General features: G+C 36.8%; 1 protein-coding gene across 1 annotated transcript in view; it reads right to left on the bottom strand.

Moving 5' to 3' along the window:
* The window catches only part of Cbl (Cbl proto-oncogene), a 101,608-nt gene that overhangs the window by 7,138 nt on the left and 71,398 nt on the right, over nt 1-23,072 (bottom strand). Inside the window, exons 3-12 of the mRNA XM_026403500.2 lie at nt 21,757-21,903; nt 19,926-20,082; nt 19,048-19,169; nt 17,993-18,130; nt 16,872-16,959; nt 16,469-16,600; nt 15,926-16,129; nt 8,871-9,002; nt 8,405-8,782; nt 6,218-6,312 (exon numbers count right to left, since the gene is read on the bottom strand). Coding sequence (XP_026259285.2) covers nt 6,218-6,312; nt 8,405-8,782; nt 8,871-9,002; nt 15,926-16,129; nt 16,469-16,600; nt 16,872-16,959; nt 17,993-18,130; nt 19,048-19,169; nt 19,926-20,082; nt 21,757-21,903 — 1,593 coding nt within the window. The remainder of the gene's footprint in view (nt 1-6,217; nt 6,313-8,404; nt 8,783-8,870; nt 9,003-15,925; nt 16,130-16,468; nt 16,601-16,871; nt 16,960-17,992; nt 18,131-19,047; nt 19,170-19,925; nt 20,083-21,756; nt 21,904-23,072) is intronic.

The following is a 23,072-nucleotide window of genomic DNA, read 5'->3' as shown; positions in this document are numbered from 1 at the left end:
AGATAGGAGATTAGCAAAAAGCACACCAAAAACACTATGCTCAAATGACCAAAGGTGTGGCTCTTATGTTTTGAGATGTGTCACATTGAGATAGATACCTAAGTTACGGCCATACCACCAGTTAGTTCCAACCTCCAAATAAGTTCCATTATAGTGTCTCAGTTTTAAAGCTACTACCTTAGTTTTTCTTTCACTGGGTGTGAAATAAGAAATGGCAGGTGGCATTTCTTCACATGCTAGGAATGTATATCAAATTCTAATTCTAAAGTCTACCCATGGTTTCAAAGAATACATAGATTGTCCAAATCTTTCTCACATATTACCTTAGAGTATAAATACTTTTTCTCTTCAATATTTGACATAAAAAAAATCTAAAATAAAAAGAGGAAAAAAAGTAACTTGGTAGTTAACCATCAATTTTGGGACTAGATCCCAAGTTTCTGATTTCAGGGATCTTGGTCTTACATACATAACTCTTTTTTTTTTTTTAAACACATAATTCTTTACCCAGAAGCTTTTGAAACAAAATTGCCATCCTACCCTATGAAAGAAGACAAAACACCAACCAATTTTGTGTAAGAATCACACACTGCTGGGCACAGTGGCACCCACCTGTAACCCCAGTGACTCGGGAGACTGAGGCCTTAAGCAACTCAGTCAGACTCTGTCTCTAAATAAAATTTAAAAAGGGCTGGGGATGAGGCTCAGTGGTTAAGTGCCCCTGGGTTTAATTCCCAGTACTCCCCTGGCCCCCCAAAAAGAAACAGACACACATACAAATTGAATTTGAATTTGAGTTTCTCCTCTCTTTTTCTTTACACTTTTTGTTATCATATTCTAAATTCTCTACAGACTACCTCTTGCATTTATTTGTCCCTCTTTATTTAATGTTTAATTTTCCAATCAAATCTCATGTGAGATTTTTTCTTATGTCTACCTACCACTTTTATTGTTGAAAAACTTCCCTTATGTATGCCTCGTAAAAATTCAGCAAATATTCTCTTAAGATTTATGCAATGCATGCTGAAGACTTAAGCAGAAGTGTGCTAGTATCTACAATTTGCTTTGAAATACACAAACAACCAAGAGAGAGCAATGGATGAAACACAGATAATGTGATAAAGAAAAAAAAACCTAAAATTTGAATTCGGGTGGTGGGTTCAGTCTAGGATTCTTTCACTTTTATTCTGTTTGTAATTATTTTTTCCTTTTTTTTTGGGTGGTACTAGGGATTGAACCCAGGGGCACTAAACCACCAAGACACATCCCTATCACCCCGCCTTTTATCCCTTGATTTTAAGACAGGGTCTCCCTAAGTTGCTTAAGGACTAAGTTGCTGAGGCTGGCTTTGAACTTGTGATCCTCCTGCTCAGCCTCCTGAGCAGCTGGGATTACAGGCATGCACCACCACGCCTAGCTCAGTTCGTAATTTTTAACAAGTGGAAAAGACCAAGTGTCAGCAAAAGTGTAAGGAAATAAATGAGTATATATAGCTGTAGAAACAAGTTGTTACAACTTTTCTGTAGTATGATTCAACAAAAGCACTTCATCACATGTGCATCCTGGGTCTCAGAAATTCCATTTCTAAGAGTTTTCCCTTGGGAAGCAATCAAGAATACTCATGACAGCATTACCTATAACACGGGGCGGGGGTGGTGGTGGTACAACCTACATATCCAATAATATCGTACTGAATAAATAGACCCACACAGAGAGTAAGAGAGCTGGTGCCAATTGTTGGCTCTTGGGGCCTTTAGAGGTTTTACTCAGGACCTAAGAGGCTACAGCCTACTTCTGCTTCCACTACCATAGACCTATCCTTATCTTACAAATCAGGGTTCCCCTAGAGTCAGTCATACTGCTTGACAATAATCTAAAATAATCAACATAGAAGAAGAATATGTAATGACATGCAAAAATGTTCAAATATGTCTAGCGAAAGCCAGCCTCAATGATGATTCCATACACATACGAATAACAAAGAACATATATCAAATTGTGAATAATTACTATTTGACTCTAGGTAGTAAGATTACAGATAACTCTTATTCCTTCAGTATTGCTTATCTATGTTTTCTAAAATTAACAAAAAAGAAGTCCCATTAAGAGAGCTATCCAAAAATACTTTAGGGCTGCAGTGTAAAGCTCAGTGGCAGAGCGCTTGCCTAGCATGCAAAAGACCCTGGGTTCTACCCCCAGCACCCCTTCCTCCCATCTCTTTGATGAAGTCCATAAAAGTATAAATGTATTTCCTTGTCACAAAGTATTTTGGCAATATATACTTTTAAAAAAAGTACTGGAGAGTAACTAGGAAACCAGAACTTCAGAGACCAAGATTCAAGAAAAATACAGGGCTGGGGTTGTGGCTCAGTGGCAGAGCGCTTGCCTAACACATATGAGGCACTGGGTTTGATCCTCAGCACCACATAAAAATAAAATAAAAGCATTGTGTCTGCAACTAAAAAAAAAAAAAAAACATCAAAGACGATGCCAATGACGATACGATGACAACGATGATGATGACACTGAAGCAAGCCTCAAATTTGGAGTTCCGAATTTGGGATTTGAAGTAGATCTCAATGGATTAGGGAGAGAGACTGGAATTTTGAGGTGTCATGACAACCAAGATGTGGGGAGCCAAAAATCCTCAGTGTGGCTCAGCTACAGAGCACTTGCCTAACACATGTGAGGCACTGGGTTCGATCCTCAGCACTGCATAAAAATAAAATAAAAGCATTGTGTCCATCTACAACTTAAAAAAAAAAATCCTAGGGAAGGAAACAGCAAAGAAGTAGGCCTAAAATTCTGCCTGTAATTACCAAAAGCTATTACTAATCCCTAAACTCTTCATGCATGGGGCTAGATTCTGAGAAATCAAGCGGGTAGTCGTGAGCAACTGAAGAGCCAAGCAGTTACTGTGGTGGTCTTGCTAATCTCTAGAGTCAGAGCTACAGTTATCAGATACAGCCTTTAAAATAATTATAATTCATATGTTCAAGAAACAAGATAATGAAGAATTTTGTTAGAAAACTGGAATCAATAAATTTTTAAAAATCACATGGAAACACTAGAACTTAAACACAATAAAAATTTAATGGTTGTATTTAGAGCAGATTAGAAACAGCAGAAGAGAACATTCAGGAACTGGAATGTAGTAAAAACCATTCAGATTAATGTAAAGAGAAAAGAGAATGGAAAATATGCAAGCAAGCCTATAATGATCGGTAGAAGACAGTAAAAGAATCTGATGATGTTCAAGAAATTAGAGGCCCAGATAAAGAAAGATTACAAAGTTCAATCTGTTTTAAGAAATATTGGCTGAGAGAGGAGGATTGCAAGATCAAGGCCAGTCTCAGCAATAGAGTGAGACCCTGTCATAAATTTTTTTTTAAATGTAAAAATGGAACTCAGTGGTAAAGCACCCCCTGGGTTCAATCCCCAGTTCTACCAAAAAGAAAAAAAATAAGGTAAAGTTGGGCGTGGCGGCATGTGTTGAAAACCCAGCTTATGCAGAAGGCTACAAATTTGAGGCCAGCCTGGGAAACTCAGGAAGATGTTGTCTCAAAATAAAACATAAAAAGGGCTGGGCATATATAGCTCTGTGGTAGAGCACCATAGGTTTAATACTCAGTACAGGGGGAGGGGGTGCAATGAAGATATTTTCAGTCAAACAAAATTTGAATCAACTGATAGAAGAGCACTAAACACACAATCACACACGTAAGCACACACACACTAAAGAAAGTTTTTTAGGGAGATGGAAAGCATTCAGAGAACAGCAGGAACAAGTAAGGAACACTGTAGGATAAATCCAAGAGAAATTTAAATGTCCACAAGTATCAGGAGACACTGATTTCAAGTATATTCTAACAAATCAAGAGTACATGTTGGAATCTCTAGGATAACTTTTTTTTTTTTTTTTTTTTGGTATCAAGGACTGAACTCAGGAATGCTTACCACTGAGCTATACCTTTAGCCCTTTTCATTTTTATTGTGAGACAGCGTTTCACTAAATTGCTCAGGCTAGCCTCAAACTTGTGATCATCCTGCTTCAGCCTCCCAAGTTGTTGGGATTACAGGTGTATACCACCATGCCCAGCTCTCCAGAATAAATATTAAAAGAATAACTGAAGGGATGAAATGGCTAAGAAAAAACCTTTAATACAAAAGAAAGTAAAAAAAAGACGAAAAAAGGAACCAAGAAAAGATTAGAAAAATGGGGAGAAGAGTAAGAACAAATATTCTGATTACTTCAAGATCAAAAATGCCAGACTGGATTTAAGGGACGAAAACCCCAAAATATACTGCTTGCAGGAAACATACCTTAAAGGTCATAGAAAAATTGAAAGTAAAAGAGTAGAGAAAGGTCATAGAAATACTAACTAAAAGACAGCTGATGTAAGCCATTTTAATTAAGAAAAAGCAAACTTAAGACAAGCAAGAAACAGAACTACTGAGTAAACAATAGATTTAAGGATAATAAAAATGCTCACCATTTACTATAAATAATTTTAAATTTCTATTATTACACAAACTAAATACCCATGTAATAAAAAAGGACAGAATTAAAAGGAACAAAGAGAAATTCACAATTATAGAGGAGAATTCAACAAACTCATTTCAGTTATCTGAAAATATAGAATAGGTAGATTGTTAAAAATCTGAGTAATAAAAGATTTGATCACAACTTCACTAACATGTACAGAATGCTATACCCAACAACTGCAGAATATACAATCTTATGAGATAAAGGTGACACATATTACTGGATCTTATCACAAACTAGTCAATAAAGAAGATGGTCTCTAACCACATTAGAATGAAGCCAGAAAGTAGAACAGAAAAACAGAAAATCTTTAAATATTTGAAAATTGGGTAACACAGAAATAACTCAATTATTAACAACAGAAAAATCATATATTTTGAACTTAAATGAAAATGGAGGCTGGGGTTGAGCATTAGGTTTGATTCTCAGCACCAAATTTAAAGAATAAAGGTCCACCAACAATTAAAAAAAAATAATGAAAATGACCTCAAAATTTGTGGAATGCAGCTAAACACTTGTTATGAACTGTATGTTTGTGTCCTTCCCAAAATTCACATGTTCAAGCCCTCATACCCAGTACGGTTATATTTGAACATGGAACCTCACCAGAAACTAATCCCAGATTTCCAGCCTCCAGAATTGTGTAGCCATCATTTAAGCTAGAAATAATATTTGTGTAGATAACCAATTTTCTTAAATCTTTTTAGAATTATTTAAACAGTAAATAAATCTCCACTGTTTAAAGCACCCAGTCTTTGGTATTTTGTTATGGCAGCTCAAGCAGAATAACACAGAATCCTGGGGCTGGGGATGTGGCTCAAGCGGTAGCGCGCTTGCCTGGCATGCGTGCGGCCCGGGTTCGATCCTCAGCATCACATACAAACAAAGATGTTGTGTCCGCCAAAAACTAAAAAATAAATATTAAAAAATTCTCTCTCTCTCTCTCTTAAAAACAAAACAAAACAAAACAAAAAAACACAGAATCCATTTCATGATGCTAGAAAAATAGTAAATTAAGCCTGAAGAAAGTTGGAAGAATAAGATAAAAGAGCAAAAGCTTGGAACAGTGGCAGATGCCTGTAGTCTTAGCTATCTGGGAGGCTGAGGCAGGAGGATCATTTGAGCTCATGTGTTTAAGACCAGCCTGGACAACATATTGAAACTATATATTTAAAAGAAAAAGAAGAGGTGGGGCATGGTAGTACATGTATGCCTATAAATCCAACTATTTGGGAAGCTAAGGTAGGAAGATCACAACCTCAAGGCCAGCCTGGGCACCTTAGTGAGATCTTGTCCTCAAATAAAAAATACAAACTAGGGATGTAGCTCAGTATGCAAAATCCTAGGCTCAATGCCCAGAACTGGAGGGGAAAAAATTAGAAAGTCAGAAAGCAATGAAACAGAAAACCGACACCCAGCAAGAATTTAAGAAAAATCAACAGAACCAAAATTGCTTCCTTGAAAAAATACATGTGACAAGCCCAGCAAGAAAGATCTATAAACACAGTAAAAAGAATAGAAAGACAAATTCCAAAACAAAACATGATGACTTCTACACTGTACAAATACAAAGCAATTTTTATTTCCCTCTACACTTTTCTGGATTTTCTACAAACAAACAGTTTAAAAGTACTAACTCCAGTGAATGAAATACAGCTTTAATAAACTTACCTGGCAGCCAGAGAATAAATGGCATTGGCAGAAGAGGAAGGTTTGATTTTGGGGTGTTCACACTCTGGACCTGCTAATGGGCTGTTATTCATACTCTGGAAAGTAAAGAAAAGTGTTGAAAAGAATCTTCTTAGGATAGCTAAGTATGTTCTCTTACTGAACCTTTTCAAAATCACAAGAATGATAATACAAACAGGGACCTCACTAATCAATGCCATGCCTACAGGTTATTACCTCTGACAAAAACATCATTGCTGTCAGGCTTTGAAGAACTTTCAAATGTAAGGGAGAGGGAGACAGATTTCAAAAGAGCCAGATAAATAGATTGTTTTAATTCTAAAAAGATTTAAGAAAATTGGTTATCTACACAAATATTATTTCTAGCTTAAATGATGGATACACAAACTCAAAATGGTCATTCAGTATTGATACCACCAGAAAGTCACAACTATCCATTCTAATTAGACTGCCAGGCACACAGGTACCATTTAAGTATTACTTGGTTACAAGTATCTTTCCTTACAACCAAGAAATAGTCAAGTGCCAAGACATTTCACAACTCCATCCTTCCCATTTTGTCTGTTCAGATTTCCAACCACCTAATCACTTCTATCAAATGTCCATCTCAGCTGAGGTGTGTGTGAGGCCCTGGGTTTAATTCTCAGCACCACATAAAAATAAATAAAATAAAGGCTCATCAATATCTAAAAAAAATTTTAAAAAAGGTCCATTTCAAATTCAACATGTCTCGTTACCAGTTCCAAAACCTTGGAGTACACGTGCATGTGATTTCTTGCCTTTTCCACATACTGCTAGCTTCCTGATTTACGCCTATTTCGTGCTCTCTAAAGGCTCCACCTAATCTGGCTGCCACTTCTGTTCAGAGACAATGACTATTCCACTTGTTTGCTTGGTACCATCTATATTATACTCCTTTATTTAACTTTTTAATACGTATGTATCATACACACTCACAGTTGTCTGTGGACCTTTATTTTATTTATTTATATGTGGTGCTGAGAATCAAACCCAGTACCTCACACATGCTAGGCAAGCACTCTACCACTGAGCTATAACCTCAGCCTATATCCCTTTATTTTTTAAACATACCCTTTCAAACTCACTTCTCCCTTCATCCTGGAATGGTCTTCTCTCAGGATCACCTTTCTACTGCTCAGTTCTTTGCTAAGAATTATACCCCACCCCATCCTGTACTATCTACCTCCACTCAACTCTCTCTATATAGTCTTCTTTGAGCTGTTCTTTTCCATGGCCCTTATCATTACAAACTTACTATATATTTTACTCACTTGTTTATTTTATCTTTCTCTGGCTAGAAAATAAATTTGTGAAAGCAAGATCTTTTTTTCCCGGGTGCACAAATGAATCAATAAATTATAAATATTCCTCCTCTCCCATCCCCCAGCTCCAAACCCCTTATTGAATGCTTAGACAAAGGATTATTAACCTGTCTTTTTTCTAATCTACTTTGCAACCTACTATTAGATTATTCTCTTTAATCCATCATTTTGGTCATATCATTGCACTAATTTAAACCTTTAAATGTTCTCATTTCCTATGAAATAAATTCAAATTTTTTGGGAGTATTCAAGACCTTATAATGTAGTGTTATTGCTCCATTCTAGCCCTTTCTCCTGATCCAATATACACTTTCTGCTCTACATATCATTCCACAATATGCCTTAAGCCTTTCTGTTATACTTCTGATCTATCTTGAAACTATATTCAGACCAGATCCTAATACTCCCATGCCTTAGGCATGTATAGTCAGTTTTGCTTGTTCTTTTTTCCTGTAAAAAACTACCAACCCCCTCCCCACCAAAAAAAAAAAAAAAAAAAAAAACCCAAAAAACAAAAAACAAACAACAACAACAAAAAAACAACCATCTAGGAGCATTGGTGCATGCCTGTAATCCCAGCAGCTCAAGAAGCTGAGAGCAACCTAGGGAGACCTTGCCTTCAAAACATGCATACATACATATGGGCTGGGGATATGGCTCAGTGGTGAACATATACATTTCTTGAAAACAGGGATTATGTTTTATTACCTGTTATTCTGTACAAAGCCTATCAAAAAACTTAGATCTATAAAATGATACTCACAGATATTTGTTAACTATATAAAATAAAATAAATAAAACTAGGCTAAATAAAACTAGGGCTCACCATGGAGGTATCCAGACTGAATGTGCTTCCAAGCCTAGGCCCATCTGCTCTGGCCTCCATTTGTGATGGCAAAGAAAATGGAAGTGAGTGCCGGTTGGTTAATTCTCTTCCTGTCCAGGGGTCACTAGGGCTCGAAGTAGCTACTGGTACTTTGGGGATTGGTCGGGGCAGCCATGAGTCCCCAAGGCGGCTAGAGGGGACAGGGGGCAGTTTGTCTCTGGATGGACAGTCGCCTGGTGTACAAGGCAGGGGGCGTCTCTGAGGCCGGGCCTCTGCTCCAACAGAATATGGCCGGTCTGGAGGAGGTGGTGGGGGAAGATCTCGAAGTGTGGGAGGTATTGGCAATGGTTTGTCCTTGTGAAGGGAGCCAGAAACAGCCTGTGGAAGCAAAACAGAAGCAAATCAATCAAAACCCACTAATGCACAATAAAGAATCAGAAAACTATAGAAATGGATAATGCTTTACCTTAGAAGCAGTTCCCAGACCAGAAGTACTTGAAGGAACAGATACTCGCTGTTGCAGAAGGTCAAGTCGTGGTGGCACTGGGGGAAGGGAAGCTTGTGGAGCCATAGAGAATGGAGAAGGAGGACGTTCCACCTAGAACCATTGAAATTTAACTGTTTAGTCTTTTTCAGGGAACCAAGATGGCAAATATTATGTTATTATATTACATAGTAATATAATAACGAATAGGGCAGACTTAAGCTTAGGATCACACAAACCTCTCTTTACAACTCAGAAACTTCCTGAGATTCTAACATGTCCAGAACTACTTTTTGTATCACAAGAGGGCACTCTCAATCACAGAAATACCATGCAGACGGCAAAACTACAAGCAAATGCATCTAGAAAGACAGTGTTACAGAAACCTTCCTAGTTCATTATTAATTTTAAAAAAACTACGATTTTCTATCTCTTAATCCTTGGAGATTAAAACTGGAACCCAGATAAAAAGAAAAGGATAGGGCTAGGGGTACAGTACTCAGAGGGAAAGTGTTTGTCTAGCATGTGTGAGGCCCTGAGAACAGGGATACCATTATGTATCAGTATAGTATCTACTATATACAGCAGACTACTAGAATTTACATCATAGACAGTCTTACTGAGGGGATTCCTGAAAGCATGGTATGCCTTGGTAGTGACAGGTACAAACTGAAAAGTAGGGGAATAAAAATGAATTATTCCAGGAAAAGCAGAAGGTTGTATAAGAAAGCAAAAGTAATTACAGTATAGCATACTAACTGGCACAATAGGGAGCAAAATCATTTAGACACTGAATACTGATTTAGGCAAAACCCTTCAAATAACCTATTTAAACAACTAGAGTAAGTGGTTATGGAGTAGAAAGGAGGGACATAATGAGAGATATTATGTCCTTCTCCTCTGTTCATCTGGGGTGAACAGATAATAATCAAGAGAAAGTAATACAAGTGTATGGTTCAGAAATGGGGAGACAGGAGTTGGGTACAGTGGTGTGTTGCCTGTAATTCCAGAGACTGAGGAGGTTGAGTCAGGAGGATCTAAATTTCGACGTTAGTTTCAGCAATTTAGTGAGACCCTCAGCAACTCAGCAAGACCATGTCTCAAAAATTAAAAAAGGGCTGGGGATGTAACTCAGTGGTAGAGATAACCCAATTCCACCACACACACACACACCCCACAAATTATAACAAACTACCATCAGGATGCGGAGAAACAGGCACTTTCATATTTTCATACATCTTTAGGAATGACTTTGGGACAAATTTTAAAAATCTATCCCAAAAGTTAATTACTTTCACTCAAAGATTTTATTCATAAAGTATACAATGAATCACAAGGTACAAAAAATAAAAATATCCACATAACTACCATTCAGTTGAGAAATAAAATACCACTGATTTTATGAAATACCCATGTGCCCCTCCCCTGATTACATCCCTCTCCTCTATCATATAGAGTTTAAATATACATACCTGTTTTGTTTTGTTTTGTTTTGTGGGAGATGGGAGGTCCTGGAGACTGAACCCAGGAGTATTCTAGTTCTGAGCTATAAATAAATAAAACAAAAAAAGAAGGACTGGGGAGTCCTTCTTTTTTTGTTTTATTTTGGAGAGAGATTTTTGCAAAGCTGCCCAGACTAGCCCTCAAACTTGTGATCCTTCTGCCTCAGGAGCAGCTGAGATTACAAATGTGTACCAGTGCACCCTGCTCTACACCTTCTTTTATACAGCAGTTCCACTTTTAGAAATTTTTTTTTAAATATTTATTTTTTAGTTTTAGGTGGACACAATATCTTTATTTTGCATTTATGTGGTGCTGAGGATTGAACCCAGTGCCTCATGCATGCTAGGCAGGCACTCTACCACTAAGCCACAATCCCAGCCCCCCACTTTTAGAAATTTACCCTACAGACAGATTGCAAAATATGCCAGTATGTAGGAGCCTAGAATCAACATGTCCCTTAAGAAGAGACTGAATTATGGAATAGTCAAATGACAATCCATACATGAGGCTGTTTCTTCTCTATTTGAATTTCTACACAGCTAGGGGGAAAATGTTCATTTCTTTTTTCTTCAACAAAAAGGTTATTTACTTAAAGATTATATACCTAACAATTTTGAATAAAGTTCACTGTCTCCCTTGTGTTGAACAGTGTTTCACCTGCCTCTATATTCTATTCCCAAATAAAGTCTTCTACTCTTTAAGAGCCTTGTTCTAGCTTTCTGGTCCTATTCAGCACTTCACAGTAAATTACTTGTCTAGACAACAAACACATTGCAAAACTAACATTTGCTAATTGTAAAAAATTGCAAATACTGTATTCCACAAAATTATAGTACTTAGAACTTCTGTCCTCAGAAATAACAGTAATTTGGTGTGTAGTTATCCAATTTTTTCCCTATGTTTATGTTACAGTTTAGATATTAAATGTCCCCAAAGAGCTCTTGTGTGAGACAATGCAAGAAATTATAGAGGTAAATGTTTGGGTTATGAGAGTTTTAACCTAATCAATGCTGGGGGGGGGGGGATTAAATGGGCATTAACTATAGGCAGGTAAAGTGTGGCTGGAGGAGGTGGGTCATTGGAGGCATTCCTTTGGGGCATATATTTTATCCCTGAAGAGTGGAGCATCTCCCCCCACCCACTCCCCGCTTCCTGGTGTGATGTCTTGAGATACTTTCCTCTACTACACTCTTCCACCATGATGTTCTGCCCTGCTTGCGCCTCTCCCTCCCTCCCTCCCTTCCTTTCTCTCTCTGTTTCTTGGTAAGATGTCTTGAGCCACTTTTCCTCCACCACATTCTTTTTTTTTTTTTAAAGAGAGAGGGAGAGAGAGAGAGAATTTTTTAATATTTATTTTTTAGTTTTTAGCGGACACAACATCTTTGTATGTGGTACTGAGGATTGAACCCGGGCCGCACGTATGCCAGGCGAGCACGCTACCGCTTGAGCCATATCCCCAGCCCCCTCCACCACATTCTTCCACCATGATGGTCTGCCCTGCCTTGGGCCCTGAGGAATTGAAGTCAGCCATCTATGGACTAACACCTCTAAAGCCCCAAAATAAACTTCTCCTCCTCTAATTGTGTTCTTGCCAGGTCTTTCAGTCACAATAAAAAAGCTGACTAAAACAGTATATTAAAAAAAATTTATAAGTAAAAATTTTCAGAGAAATGAGATCATATTATACCTAGTATATATAGTTGCCCTCCTCACTTCTTCTTCTTCGTCTTTTTTTTTTTTTTAAGGTTTATTTAGCTGTGCTGGGGATGGAACTCAAGGCTTTTCACATTCTAGGCAAGTGCTAACACTGAGCTACATCACAAGTCTATAGGTGCTTTTAAAACTTAATGCACATTAAACAGCTTTCCAGTAGAGTAAACTGAACTCATTCTTCAGAGCATTGCGTTATATGGTGGGCAGAACAATGATTCCCCTAATCCCCACAACCTGTGAATATATGACCTTAACTTGACAAAAGAAATTTCCTTGATTAAGGACTTGAATGTCAACATGGGAGAAATATCTTAAGTTATCCAGGTGGGCCCAAGCTAAGACCACAAATCATTATTTAAAGCAGTCCTCAAAAAGGTCTGAAAAAGGGATAAAAGGGCCCCAAAGCCAAGGAATGTGGCTAGACCCTAGAATGTGGCAATGGTTTTCATTAGCTGAAAACCACCAAAGAACATGGGCTCTTAATCTCATAACTGCAAGAAATTAAACTCAGGCTAAATTGTTGAGGCTGGCCTTGAACTTAGAATCCTCCTGCCTCAGCTTCCTGAGTCACTGGGATTACAGGCATATACTACCATACCCAGCTCAAGTCAAACATTAAATTTTAACAGATATTAAACTGTCAATCAAAAAGATGGAACTAGGGGCTGAGGTTGTGGCTCGGTGGTAGAATGCTTGCCTAGCATGCGTGATGCGCTGGGGTCAATTCTCAGCACCACATATAAATAAAAAGGTCCATCAACAATTAAAAAAATATTTAAAAAAAAAAGAAGAGATGAAAGTAACTGTACCCATCTCAATAATAAATGGGAAGGTCTGTTTCTCCACAATGAGTGTTGTTACCCGTCTATAATAATTCCATGAAGAAAAAAGGGCATTTTAATTTCAAATAATACATAAATACACCTCTTTATTTTTTTTTTTGTGGTATCAGGGATTGAACCCAGGGGTGCTTAACCACCGAACCACATCCCTAGCCCACTTTATTTATTTATAGTATTTTTTATTTACTTTTATGTATTTTATGACAGCAGAATGCATTACAATTCATATTACACATATAGAGAACAATTTTTCATATCTCTGGTTGTGTACACAATATATTCATACCAATTTGTGTTTTCATATCTGTACTTTGGATAATAATGATCATCACATTCCACCATCATTAATAAACCTATGCCCTCTCTCTTCCCCTCCAACCCCTCTTCCTATCTAGAGTTCATCTATTCCTCCCATGTTCCCACTCCCTATCCCACTATGAATCAGTCTCCTTATATTAAAAAAAAAAAAAAACAAAAACAAAAAATTCAGCATTTGTTTTTTTGGGATTGGCTAACTTCACTTAGCATTATCTTCTCTAACTCCATCCATTGACTTGCAAATGCCATGATTTTATTCTCTTTTATTGCTGAGTAATATTCCACTGTGTATATATGCCACATTTTTTTTTTAAATTTATTCATCTACTGAAGGGCTTCTAGGCTGATTCCACAGTTTAGCTATTGTGAATTGTGCTGCTATAAACATTGATGTGGCTGTGTCCCTGTAGTATGCTGTTTTTAAGTCCTTTGGGTATAGACTGAGGAGAGGGATAGCTGGGTCAAATGGTGGTTCCATTCCTAATTTTCCAAGAAATTTCCATACTGCTTTCCATATTGGCTGCACCAATTTGCAGTTCCTCCAGCAGTGTATGAGTGTGCCTTTTCCCCTACATCCTTGCCAATACTTATTATTGTTTGAATGCCTAATAGCTGCCATTCTGACTGCAGTAAGATGAAATCTTACTGTGTTTTTGATTTGCATTTCTCTAATTCCTAGTCGTCCTTGGCCCATTTATTGATTGGGTTATTTGGTGTGTTTTTTTTTTTTTTTTTGGTGTTTAGCTTTTTGAGTTCTTTATATACCCTAGAGACTAGTGCTCTATTGATGTGTGAGGGGTAAAGATTTGCTCCCAAGATGTAGGCTCTCTATTTACCTCACAGATTTGTTTCTTTTGCTGAGAAGAAACTTTTTAGTTTGAGTCCACTCCATTTATTGATTCAGCCCATTTTATTTTTGATTTTGAGACAGGGTCTTGCTAAATTGCTGAGGCTAGATTTGAACTTGCAATCCTCCTGCCTTAGCCTCCTGAGCCCCAGTGATTACAGGCATGCCCCACCTCCCCTGTCTGCCAGTAAACATTTAATGAATAACCAGGTAGTATTCTATGAAAAAATGCATGAGGGGTCAAGGAATCTCTTTAAATCTTGACAAAGTCTTGTGATGGACCAAGGCTACTGTCACCTTCAAAATACCAAGAATATATCACTCAAAAGCCCAGATTTCCTATTACTCACTATTGATCTATTAATAAATTCATCCAATTCTGCTTGATGTAATATCAATTATAGTCAAACACTGAAAGTAATTAATATTTGTTCAACTCTTTAGTAGCTAATTAAAAATAAGATACCATGCCAGGCATGGTGGCATACACCTGAAACCCAGTGACCTAGGAGGCTTAAGCTAGAGGATCCCAAGCTGGAGGCCACCTTGACAACTTTAGTGAGACCAGGTCTCATAATATAAAATAAAAAGGGCTGGAGAGATGGCTCCACGGCAGAGGGCCTTTAGATTCAATCTCCAGGACCACAAAAAAATAAAAATTAAAACAAACAAAAAACGATGGCTCTTCACTTCTGAGATTTTACAATGCAAAATACTTTAAATTACACAGAAATTGCCAAGATAAAGCAGAGAGAAATTCTAAGTGAGTTAGCCTTGCTGGACCACAAAGAATAAAGAGGAAAGAAATTATCAAGGCCAGGTACCTAGAAAGGAGAACACACTTCACTCATTAAGAAATGAGAAGTCGGGCTGGGTTTGTGGCTCAGCAGTAGAGTGCTCACCTAGCATGTGGGAGGCTCTGGGTTCAATCCTCAGCACCACATAAAAATAAATAAATAAAGGTGTTGTTAAGAAATGAGAAGACATTAAACAGTGTGAAGTCAAGGGATGAGGTGATCAGATTTGTGTTGTAGATCAACGATTCTGTAGCAGGGAGAATAGAAGATGGTGAGAAACTGAAATAAGGGGAGATAAAATTCACTCTTCCAGGATTTTTATCAAGCACCTATTTTGCATCAGGTAGTCATATGCTGATATAAAAGAAAGCTTTTTGTATCACAGAAATGTATCCCATGAGTACATAGCACTCTAAGGTATAGACTCTACAGCATATCATTAACCCATTGTTTTACTAGAGCCTTTCCAGTTTGTTTAGCTTCTACAGGGCACAAGGTATAGCACTTCCTACCACCCATCTGACTACTGACTCTTTTTTTCCTTCTCCAACTTAAGTGACTTTCAAATGAAAGATTCCTTCATAGAAGGAAAAAACAAAAACAAAATCATGTACTAGTCACAGTAGCATATAAAATAGGGTTTAGTTCTTTATTTCCTTCCCCATTTCTCCACCAAGATATATGTGTTAAAACCCAGTCCCTCAGATACATATAGTAAGAATGTGGGCCTTAAAGTTAGTCTGGCAGGTCCTAACTAGCTGTGTGATCCTTCGAAAATTCCTCTCTTTTTATGGCTCAAATGGTTCATTGTTAAATGAGGATAACAATAGTCTCAGAGGGTTGTTGTAAAGATTATGAGTTAAAATAAGTAAAATGCTTAACACTGTATCTTACAGCAAGAGCTCAATAAATATCAGCTATTAGTGCCCTTTTGTAGTTTGGATGTCATAAAGTGCTCCTTGGCTGTAGAAAATAGTTCATAATGATACTTGCCAATCTTTGAAATTGTAGTCTTACCTTGGCACCTGCCAATTCCTTCATCATGAACAGAGAATCATCAGCTCGTTCATCATCATCATCATCATAATTTGGGGAGGGAGCTCCTTCTGCTCCTTGCCTCAATAGGCTGCCACTTCCTCTAGGATCAAACGGATCTACCACAATGGGCTCAGTACCTTTGATCTCACATCGGCAGAATGGACAGCCCTGACCTTCTGATTCCTGCAGAGAAAGCAAAAGTTAGTAATGAATGCATCTAAAAGTATTTAATACATTTTTCTACTAGTAAATTTATTTCCTAGACATAAAGATGAAATCAAATGGTTGAGTGTATAGATCAGTGAAAGTACACATGCTTGGCATTTGCAAAGCCCTGAGTTTAATCTTCAGTACAGGAAGAAGGAGGAAGAAAGGAAGGAAGAGTAGATGGATGGATGGATTTAAAATTTAGGCCTAGCCCACAAAGTAAGCCCACCCTTTGTATCTATAAAGGATATATAAAACCCAATTAATTCTTCAGAGTAATTCAAAGCAGAGAAAATGCATGGTTTGGATCTATACCTGCCACGATGTAAGACATGATGTGCACATGAGGTGTCCACAGGGCTCAATCTTTACATCTTTATCATTTTCAGCACATATTTTACACAGTTGGAATGTAGAGCCCATCTCACAGTATAATTCATATTGTTCCTTTGATTAAAAAATTAAAGAGATTATTTGTTGATTGAATGACAGTAACTATAAACATAAACAAAAAAAATAAAGACTTATTTATATCAGAAACATCTAATCTTGGGTCCCATTTAAAGCTGCACAATTTAAAGAAGAAACCACTCACACATAAATTCATTAATCCAGTTAATATTTTAAAATTAAAACATTTCAATAACTTATATTTTCTGTAAATGGTATCCAAAAGCTTGGCTTCAGTGATATGGTTATATTACAAAGCATAATTCACCTGGGTCACTTTGATATGATCTTGGGGAGTTGGTTCACATAAGCCCGTCAGGTCAGGATTCTGATTTCGTCCATCAGGAAACAAATAGCTGCAAAAAGAGTAACCAGCCTTGTGGTTTTACTGAAGTCAATTGTCAGTGCTGGTTAATATACACAAATGATATCAAACATACTTTAAAAAAAAGAACTATCTTGGCTTGCAGACTATACCAAAATAGTTGGTCCATATAGGCCATAGTTTTCCAATCCCTATTTTAATCAATGGGTAGCCTAAAGATATAAATGTTTAAACTGCATTTTTTAAAAAGATCTCAAGTATTTCTGTGTACAGGTTGAACAAACGGAGACATGTATTTAAAAGGAATGTAACAAGAAACAAATTAAGACACTTAAGATCATCAACTAGGGAGCTTCTACAATCAAACTGCTCTGAAATTTGGGGCTACTCAATCCAACTAACTATAGAAGGCAATACATGGTCAAGAATTAGTTATTTTTAGGGCTGGGGTTGTGGCTCAGTGGTAGAGAGCTTGCCTAGCATGTGTGAGGCACTGGGTTCGATTCTCAGCACCACATATAAAATAAACAAAATAAAGGTCCACTACAACTAAAATATATTAAAAAAAAAGAATTAGTATTTTTAAAACTTACTGATAAGTACTTTGATTCCAAAGGAATAGCAATTCTGGAACAAGAACTTACTAGCAAAAGTCAAAGCCTGAAGAAAAGCTGCTGAGTCAAAATGAAATTAAGATGAAGACAGACAGGCCACTGAAGCCTGCCTACTCTCATTGGGAACATCTAGTCACTTTAATTTTGGCTGTCAAGTAACTGATAAAATTTCCTGCTAATTTTGTATTTTCAAATCTAGTGCAGATTTGCAGGTAAGTTAATATTTGGAAAAGGAGAAAGACAAATTTATTCCTGGTAATAACTGAAGCAACAGAGAAAGACAATTTCACTTATGGAATCCCTATCAAATAAAAAACAAAAGTCTACAGAATTTGAAGGACAAATCAATATAACTTGCTAATGTTTCCTGAATCTTAATATGTCATTTATGATAAAATTACAGTCCCTAAGTTCCTAGACTCTAGGAGATACTAATCAGTGAGTACTCACAAGCCTTCTCTGAAGCCATCAATCAGTGCTTGGAAGAGAGGTTTATTGTGAGGGATTGTCTGGAGAATATTCCCATCAGCAGTAACATACCCAATAGCCCACTGACCCAGACGAGTACAGCTTAATCGGAAGATGTAACTGAGGAGAGAGATTAAAAGAAGTTTTAACATATACTCTGGTATTAGAGTGGAATGCAAGTTAGAGACAAAATTCAAAAGGACCATCAAGAATAACTTTTCAGTCGGGAAAGTTGGTGCATGCCTATAATCCCAGCTATTTAGGAGGCTGAGGCAGGACTATAGGTGTGAGGTCAGCCTCTACCACTGTCTCAAAATAAAAAATAAAATAAGGGCTGGGAATGTAGCTTAGTGGTAGAGCATCCCTAGGTTGAAAAAACAGTACTAGGGTAGGGAGAGACAACTCTCTAAGCCTGGTGCTGTGACACATGCCTATAATCCCAGCTACTTGGGAGGCCGAGACAGGAGGATCACACATTTGAGGTCAGCCTGGGTAACTTAGTGAGACCCTGTCTCAAAATATGAAAAAAGGGCTGGGGATGTAGCTCAAAAAGGGGGTGGGGGGAGTGTGTGTATGTTCAGGGGGCTGGAGATATATTTCAGTGGGAAGGTATGTGCATACCTGAGGATTTGAGTTCAATACTTAGCTCCAAATAACATTTATAGAAAACAAATAGCAATAACTCCAGACCAAAAAAAAAGGCTGTCTCAATCCCCATTTTTTTTTTTTTTTTTTTGTCTTTTGGTACTGGAAATGGAAACAGGATACTTTATCATTGGGCTATATCCTTAGTCCTTTCCATTTTTCAGTTTGAGACAGGATCTCACTATATAGCTGAACTTACGGTGGTGCCCCTGGCCTTGAATGGCTTGAAAACACTGATCAAATCATAGGATGTAAGCAAGCCAATTCCAGCAGAATGAATCCTATTGCAGAATCTTGGCCACTGGTGAACTAAAACAAGATCATGTTTCTTCTATTCTAGAAGTCATAAGAGAAAAATTTGAGAATAAACCTCTTTGCTTCATGACACTGACCTGCCAGGTTTGTGAATGAATTTCTGGAGCCGGGCTTTCACTTCATCATATGTCAGGAAAGCCATGTAACCAGGATGAGTTACAGCAAGACTGTTCCAATTTCTGAGCAAGGAGGACCAGGGCTAAAGAAACAAGAGATTAATCGCAGACTATTCAGATACACAACTATTCTCAGAATACAGAACAACAACTTCAATTCTCAATTATAAATTTTTAATTCAAGGTCACAAAGTCTCAATTATGTTGTCAATTTTGAAGAAGACAAATGTTTGGGACACTAAAACCTTGAAAAGCTAAGAAGAATATATGCTTATAGGGAGAAATTTAACTATACAAAATGAAACTTAAGAAATTGTAAAGCAATTCTAACTACCAGTAGTGAGGTTAACCAAGAAACAAAAGTCAGGAAAATAGAATAGGGCCTTCATGTGCAATCAGTAAGTTCCAAATAAATACTTATGCAAGTTGACATACACACACTGGAGAAAACATTATTTTAGGAGAAAGATATGAGTTCTTTCTGCAACATTGATATTAAAAGTAAAGAATTTGGACACAATAGAAGAAAAGTTGGAAATATAACACAAATGCCCAGTAACAGAGAACTAAACAAATACATCCATATTCTGGGACTTCTATAACCATTAAAGTGATACAAAAGAATATTCAATAAGAAAGATCTGAGGGAATAAAGTAGGTTGTATAGTAATTAATGTGTGTGTGTATGATACATGGTGGTTTTAATTTATTGCTTATAGTTTCTAAATGCATTAAAACACTTTAATAGACAAAGCCCCAAACTTTATTTTTTGTTTTAAAAAAGGTTTATCTTCAGAAAAGAAGAAACAGCAAGATTAGTGTATGTTTTAGTATCCTACCTGAAAGAGTCGTGTAAAGATGTCAAATTCAAAAACTGAAATATAATCATTGCAGGTCAGATCAATAGTGGATTTCAGAGCCATGGCCTCCAGCCCAGAACTGATGGGATGCACTTCATGTAGGGCCTGTCGGAAGCTCTTCCAAGGGACTATTGTCCTGTGGTGGGGGTGGGGTGAAAGAGAAAGCATTTTGAGATAACAGAGATAATTCCAGATACTGCTATAATCAAGGAAAATAAAAGCCCCATTATGCTCTCAATATCAATTCTTTGAGTTATATTTTAGATTGAGAGTAGAATGGGAAAAAGGAATATTTAACTCTCTAATGAGTAAATTAGTAACAAGTTTTTTTCCACTATTCTTTTACAGAACGGCACAAATTAATTCCTTTTTCTCATCATTCTTGGTACATCTACTCTATTAGAGAAACAAAAGAAGAGAAATGAGATTATCCTTTTAATATAATAAATGTAATTACTGGCCAGACCTTTACTATTTAGAAGCTTGTATTTAAACTAACTTCTTTTTTTTTTTCTTTTTTGGTAATGGAGATTGAACTCAGGGATGCTTTAGCACTGAGTGACATCCACAGCTCTCTTTTTTAGTTTGAGACAGGAGCTCATTAAGTTACCAAGGGCCTTGTTAAACTGCCGAGGCTGGCCTTGAACTTGCAATCCTCCTGTCTCAGTCTCATGGAGTTGCTGGCATTATAGGTCTGTACCAATGTGCCTGGCTAAACTAACTTTTTAAAAACATATAAAACATTCTATATTCTCTAAGGAATCCACATTATCAAGGTGTATAGGAAGAAATAGGCTTATGGTACTGAAAGAACAGAATTCTGACAGAGATGAAGAAATTATTTAAACTAAGAGTGATTAAACCCCAGATAAGGCTAACAAGAGATATTATGAATTTCTGTTCTTAAGATCTTTAAATAAATACAGTCTTATTGCTTTTGCAAAGTTTATATATTCACCTGTCTGAAAATAAGAGACCAAAAAACATCTTAAAGCCTTTTTCAATGCAGTTACTGAGTTAAAGGAATAAATCAACATTTCTACCCATCTTCTTCAACTAGGCTTTTTATGGGGCAGCAGGCGGAATACTGGGGATTGAACACAGTATCTCACACATACATGTACCCTACCACTTAAGCTACACCTTTAACCCCCCAACTAGGCCTTTAAAATTATGAACTAGTCTATATTTTTTTTTTTTTAAAGAGAGAGTGAGAGAGGAGAGAGAGAGAGAGAGAACTTTTTTAATATTTATTTTTTAGTTCTCGGCGGACACAACATCTTTGTTGGTATGTGGTGCTGAGGATCGAACCCGGGCCGCACGCATGCCAGGCGAGCGCGCTACCGCTTGAGCCACATCCCCAGCCCCAACTAGTCTATATTTTATGTATAAAATAATTTCTATTTTTATTTTTACCGGTGCTAAGAATCAAACCCAGGACCTCACATAAACTAGGCAAGCACTCTACCACTGAGCTACACTCATACTACTTATAGAAACATAAACTGGTATCTTGGTTGAAGAAACTTAGATAATGCTTATTGAAGCATTGTTTACAAGAGCAAATAATTTGAAATGTAAATGTCACTAATAGCAGAACTGATCAATCATAAAGCATAGGTTTCAAGTGAAAGTTTTGTTTCTTTAAAAAAATGATTAGGGCAAATAACAGTGATCAAAAGTAGGAAGTATACATATTTGTTTTTTTCAAAGTTCTTTCACATATTAAATATTTCATTAGTAAAACAGTAAACAAAAACTTCCTAAGTTTCAGTTTTTCATAATTCATATTTACTATTTTGAGACTTACTTTTCCCCAAAAGCTTTTCTCCAGAATTCTGCAGCATCTGCTTTAGTAATCCGAAATGTATCTCCTTGAAAAAGTCCACTTGGAAAGATGCCTTTTAGTTCTGCCAGCATGTGGCTGAAGATCAGGGACAGTTTGGTTAGGTTTCGCCTATAAATGATCAGAAGTAAAATAATTAAACTCATAAATTATTTTTATTTTAAATGCACTGAATTAATTATAGAAGAGGTCTAATTAACATGAACATTAAAATAAAAAAGGGCTGGGGGTGTAACTCAGTGGTGAAACACTTCCCTAGCACATGTAAGGTCCTGGATTTGATCTCCAGCACTACAAAAAACAAACAAATAAATAAAATAAATTTTAAAAGAAACTTTTCAAATATACTTTCTGATCAATATTACTCAAAGACATACAAAACTATAGAAGAAAGGATGGAATGTGCTACTGGTAATCTTAAATATTCTGTTATATCCTTGTTGAACAAAGGGCTTCAATGTTTTTGCTTTAACATCAGTGAAAGATGCAAATATAATGGAGAGTGCTGCATTTACTAGGCTTCCTCTTAACTGCCCAAAGATGTTATATAGTAAATAAGGGGGGCAGTCATAGTCACATATCCTACTGTTTTGAATCTTAAACTAATGAGACCTAATAACTAAATTATAAACTAACATGAGTAAATTTGCTTTTTCATTTGACAGACAAGAACTTGTGCACAGCTCTAACCACTCAACCACAGAAGAAAGGAAATGTTAAAAAAGCAAAATGTATTATTTCCTGCTTTATATGAGATATTTTGGATTTCTAAAAAATATATTCATAACTCACCCAAATTGAAGATAAATTTAAAAATCTTGATCTAAAGAAATATTAAATGTCCAGACCTGACAAATGTTTCCATTAAGTCAGATTCTGAAGAGATAAACCGCACAAAAATTCCTACATAAATGCATATGCTACCAGTGTTGTAAACAATTACAATTGGTCAACTTTGTTTTAATAACCCCTATTTAACGGATATAATTACAATTGCTGCAAAGATGCTGCAATTTAACAGATAATGTTTTTACTTTTAGATGTATACTATGACCAGTTTATCTTTTATTCTGGGCTTTTTTTTTTTTTTTTGAGGGTGGGTAGGGAGTTTGGTACCAGGGATTGAAGCCAGGGGTGCTTAACCACTGAGTCACATCCCCAGCCCTTTTATATCTTTTATTAGAGACAAGGTCTTGCTGAGTTGCTTAGAGCCTCACTAAGTTGCTGAGGCTGGGTTTGAACTCGTAATCCTCCTGCCTCAGTCTCTTGAGTGGCTGAGA

The sequence above is a fragment of the Urocitellus parryii genome, chromosome 4 (genome assembly GCF_045843805.1).
Source record: "Urocitellus parryii isolate mUroPar1 chromosome 4, mUroPar1.hap1, whole genome shotgun sequence".
In the NCBI taxonomy this organism is placed as follows: domain Eukaryota; kingdom Metazoa; phylum Chordata; class Mammalia; order Rodentia; family Sciuridae; genus Urocitellus; species Urocitellus parryii.
Note: the sequence above shows the minus strand (reverse complement) of the source record. Positions and strands in the feature narration are given on the sequence as shown.